The 5121-nt window shown below is 42.2% G+C and overlaps 1 protein-coding gene across 1 annotated transcript; it reads right to left on the reverse strand.

Moving 5' to 3' along the window:
* On the reverse strand, nucleotides 3170–3571 carry LOC107616225 (proteasome subunit alpha type-1-B-like). The gene has a single exon (XM_016318211.2). It carries the CDS (start codon nucleotides 3521–3523, stop codon nucleotides 3170–3172), a length of 354 nt encoding a protein of 117 aa, XP_016173697.1. The 5' UTR covers nucleotides 3524–3571.

Consider the following 5121-nt stretch of genomic DNA (forward strand, 5'->3'; position numbering starts at 1 on the left):
CACCACCAACTACAACATGCCTTGCAGCAACCCCCCCTCCACGGGCCCGTGCTGATCATCGTCATCGTCGTCACCATTATCACCGTGCTCGTCCGCCGCATCACGTCCTCTCCGTCTCCCTCTGTGCCCTCGTCGTCTTCCTCCACGTCGACCGTCCCCGTCAGCCTCGTCCATAGCCTGGTCCAGCCACCTCCACTTATGCTGGCTCCGTCGTGTCCCCACACGGGCTCTCCTCTCGACCCGACGCCTATCCGGTACGTTGTCAACACGATCCATGTCAGGAACTCGCCCAGCACCCCTCTGTGATGCCTCCACAGGAATAGGAACGGCTCTCGGATCCCTCAAATACATCTCTGGTGACAAGAACCTCTTTCCATGCTGACTCCACCACTCCAGGAAGTCATGTGAGGGTCCAGGGTCTGCAACAACATCGAACCGGAGAACGTGGTCCGCACGACTCTCCCAATGAATATGCCAGAACTGCAAAGCGGACGGGAACCAACGATCACCGCCTCTCCCGTCCTTCGACATCAGAAAGTCGATGTTCAGGGCGGGCTGCGGACGGGCCTGGACTCCGCCGAACTGCGGTAGAACCCTATCTATCTGATGCCACTCTATAACGGCAAAGTATATCAATGACGTCACAGACCGCCACATCGCCGTATGCCGAGGCTCCAACGCCTCCAGATGCACAACCTGTAGTACCTCGGGGGAGCTATACGGCATCCAGATAAACTGCACAAAAATTCCAACATTGTCAGGCCAATTCATGTTCCAAATTCATAAAGTTTAGTTAATTAAATAAACTTAGCCAGTAGTATACTCACATCCCTGGCCTGTAACATGTCTATCCTCAGTCTCCACGTCTGCACTCTAGGTCCCTTCTCGCTACCAGAAGAGTTGTAACCTGACCACCTGCATCTCACATGGGTGTTATAGCTAATTAAAAGTGTGACAGATTTGTAATACATTACAAGCGTACATGAACATTAACTATTTTAAATTGAAATAGAAAAGTCTGAGTAGGGTACCTCGAGGCCAACGGCCAGCTGCAGGTATCATACCCAGCAGGCCTAAACCTAGGAAAGCGCCAAAAGATCCAGGACTGAAGTAGCTGAAGTGGGCCCGCTAATTTCACCACATGTCTGTTCGCCACTCGGCACATGCACCGGTACAACCATGCCAGTGCTGCAGACCCCCAGCTGTAGGTACCCATCTCCTCAAGCCTAGCTACGTAGGGAAGCCATCTGATGTGAATGCAGTTGTTGGACTTGTCGGCAAACAGCTGAGTGCCCAACAACATCATGATATAGGCATGAGCAAAGCGTCGCACAGTCTCCTCATCGGCTCCCTCGGGGCACTCTCCAAAAGTCTCCTCGAACCAGGTGCAGTTTACTGCGAACTTCTGAACCTGGCTCGGAGGAGGAATCACTCCAAGCAACTCCTGGAACCACACCCAAGCTAGATGGCCACCCTGTATGTATATCTGGAAATCTGTAAGGCAACCGCTGACATAACGCCTGTCCACTGGCAACCCCAACTGGTACGCCACGTCCTGAAGTGTGATCGTGCACTCTCCGAACGGCATATGGAAGGTGTGCGTCTCCGGACGCCACCGCTCGACGAAGGCACTGACAAGGGGCTCATTTAACCGGAACCATCTATCGTTCAGCCTCGCAATATGGTATAATCTGGCCATCTGCAAGTACGAAACATACCGCTCATCAAGTCGCATGCCCTGCTGCCGCCGCATGCTCCTGATGCATCGTTGTGGCTGCGCATTACATGGACAGCATTATTAGAACCACTTAGAAAATCAGTGACAAAAATAATTAACACCAAAAACCACTTATGGAAACCGCTAACAGAATCTACATGCAAAACCAATATAACAAACCAGTAGCAAAACCACATGCTTAAACCGCTAACATAAACCGCATACAAATCAACTTACGAAAACCACATGCAAAACCACTATCATAAACCGCACACAAAATCACATAATAAACCACTTCCAATACCACAAAAAAAAACCGTCAACATAAACCATCAACAAAACCGCATACAAAACTACTAACAAAAATCACTAATAAAAACCACTAACATAAACCACCAACTAAACCGCATGCAAAACCTCTAAAATAAACCACTTGTAATACCACTAGGATAAATTGCCACTAAAACCGCATGCAAAACCACTAAGTCAGATAAACCGCTAGCACAAAGTTTTCTATCTACTAACCTCGTTGTTGATGACCTCGGCTATATGAGCAACTCCGTCCAACCGATATAGCCTTTCCGGATCGTCTCCCATCGCCTGAGTATTTTGTTCGAGTCTTTGTTGGATCGAATCTGTGTCGTTTTCTCTGGGATTTGGTGGGGTATGAGAATGGAAAAGTGATTCGAATGAGGCTGATTCGAACTCCTTATATAGCCGAAACCTATGTAATTCGAACCAGCCCCGTTCGAATTACTTGGGGAAGCGTTAAAGTGTGTAATTCGAACAAACCTAGTTCGAATTATGCATTGGTAGTTCGAACCATGTAGATTCGAATTAGGTTAATCACATGTTCCTTCATAATTCGAGTTAGGTTGGTTCGAATTATATGTTAATGTAGTTCGAATTACATAGTAATGTGCTTTGACTGATTCGTAAAGCTATTTTCAGTTTGGCTGATTCATGTAATTTGTTTCCTCCCTTGGCTTAATTGTGTTTTTTGCCCTATATAATATCACATTAATAAAAATAATTATCTTTTATATTAAATATGTGAATGATTATCTAAAAAACAATTATAATTATACGATTATATAAAATATGTTATATTATTTATCATCTTCAATTTATTCTTAACTTTTTTTTTAATAACATTAACAAAAACACAAAATTTATCTCTAACCTCACACAGTCACACTCATCGATAGAAAACTATTCTTATTCTCTTCTTTTTCACTTCATCACTACTCACAGTTACAAATAATACCACAAATCTAAAAATCAATCAATATGGTCAAATTTAACGATTTAAATTAATTTAAAAAACAAAAAATACCAAAATTACATATACATATTTAACATTTTAAAACACAAAATAAATCCTAGCACATCAATACATAATCCAATAATTGAATTACTAATGAGAAAAATAAAAACTCTAAATCTTGATACTTAAATTTTGTTGGCGAGTTGAACGACCAGTCGTCCAACGGAAAGAGAAGACTCGTAGATATATGAATAGTTAATGCACTCGTTGCGCATGTACCAAGACAGAACGCAGTCGTTGACGGAGAATTCTGCAATGGCGGCGCCGATGTAGTAATCGACTTTGAAGATCTTCTTCTTGTGAGAAGAGAGCTTGGGGTTGGCCTTGTTGACGCATGTCAAAATGACGTGCATTTTGGATCGGAAGCCAATTGCAGTAGAATCCTGCTTTACTATCTTCATGGCGTATTCAACCTGAAAGAGCCTCTTAACGCGCGAGCCCCATGTTGTAATGTTGGTGTCGTATTGGTTACTGAACATTGTCGTTTAAAGGTTTGGGCATTAGTTAGGTTTCAATAGATTGAAGATGGTGATAGAAGGATAATTTTATAATTTAATATGTTTTTTTTTATAGAGTCAACAAAAATTTAATAATTAAGTATTTTTGTCTAAGGAACTCATCATTTATAGGTATAAGATTGGCTTAAATTTTGAGTAAACTAACATTTTTATCCATAAAGTTGAAAACGCTGACACATCTTCCCATAAAAAAAAAAAGAAAATTATCATTTGTATCCATAAAACATGAGTTTCATATAACAAAATTATCTAAACACTAAAAAATTACATAACTCCAAATTACCCTTATCATCATCTGCATTATCTTTCTCCTCTCCACTAGTCACTCCATCATCCTCATCTGCTCGTCACCTTACCACCACCACCACCACTAATCCCATCCTCTCTCTCTCACCAATAATTAATTGATTTTTAAACAATCCTAGCAGCAATTTTTTTAGCCACGAGCCACCTCTCCTCTTCTGTGACAAATGTCGCGGCCTTTTTTCAGCCACAAGCCACCTCTCCTCCTCCGTGACAAATGTCGCGGCCTCTGTTTTCGTTCTTGCAGCCTCCAGCGTCAGCGTCAATGACTACCCCTCCTTCTCTCCTTTCCTGTCTCGCCCTTGCCGACCAAAGGACTTTTGCACCAGCCCCTGCATCGCCGCCGCCAGCAACCCTAGAGTCGCAATGCCCCCTATTCTCTCTTCACTGCCGACCACCCTCACCTACCGTGGCCACCTTCTCCTCATTACCAAACCAGTGCCCCAAATGGGCCCTGCGTTAGCCGCCACCACCGCGGTCTCCTTTGCGAACCAAAATCGCAGCGAGCTCTTTCTCTCTCTGTCTCTTTCGCCATTTTTCTTTCCTCCCAGAAAAAGTGAATCAAAATACATGAGACTTCTATGTTTGGTTGTTCAGATTTGATCCTTTCTCTTCACACTTTGGATCTGTATCATTTTTCGCCCTATTTTTGTCAGCTTTTTCCATGACACCCTTTTCGTTGTTTTGTTTACTCAAACAGCTTCACACTCAACTGGAACCAAGATCTAATTTTGACTCTCACCCATTGTCATCCATTTCAAATTTCTTTCTGAGTTGATTTTGATTCCTCCAAAGGTGCTTTTATCCGAGGTAATTCATGAGGTCACTATTTTTCAATACACTGTACTTTAATTGAGGTGATGAAGGAGCGGCAATGAGGTGGTTTGTGGCAGAGAAATGAAGGTTAGATCGGAGGGTGTTCAGGTGATGCGAAGAGAGAGATGGGGGATGATGGTAGTAGTGGTAATGATAAGGGTAATTTGAGATTTTTAGGTAATTTTTTAGTGTTTAGATAATTTTGTTGTGCAGAACTTATGTTTCATGAGTATAAATAGTAATTTTCTTCTTCTATGAATAGAGGTGTCAGCTTTTTTAACTTTCGTGGGTTGAAATAGTAGCTTTTTATGATTAGTTTTGTCAACGTTTAAATTTTGATGGTCAAAACTCAAAAATAATGATTTACTCATTTAAATAATATACATGATATCCTAAAATTAATTTTTCTTAATTTTATATATATATGAGTTGAGAGTTGA

The sequence above is a fragment of the Arachis ipaensis genome, chromosome B09, assembly GCF_000816755.2.
Source record: "Arachis ipaensis cultivar K30076 chromosome B09, Araip1.1, whole genome shotgun sequence".
NCBI lineage: Eukaryota > Viridiplantae > Streptophyta > Magnoliopsida > Fabales > Fabaceae > Arachis > Arachis ipaensis.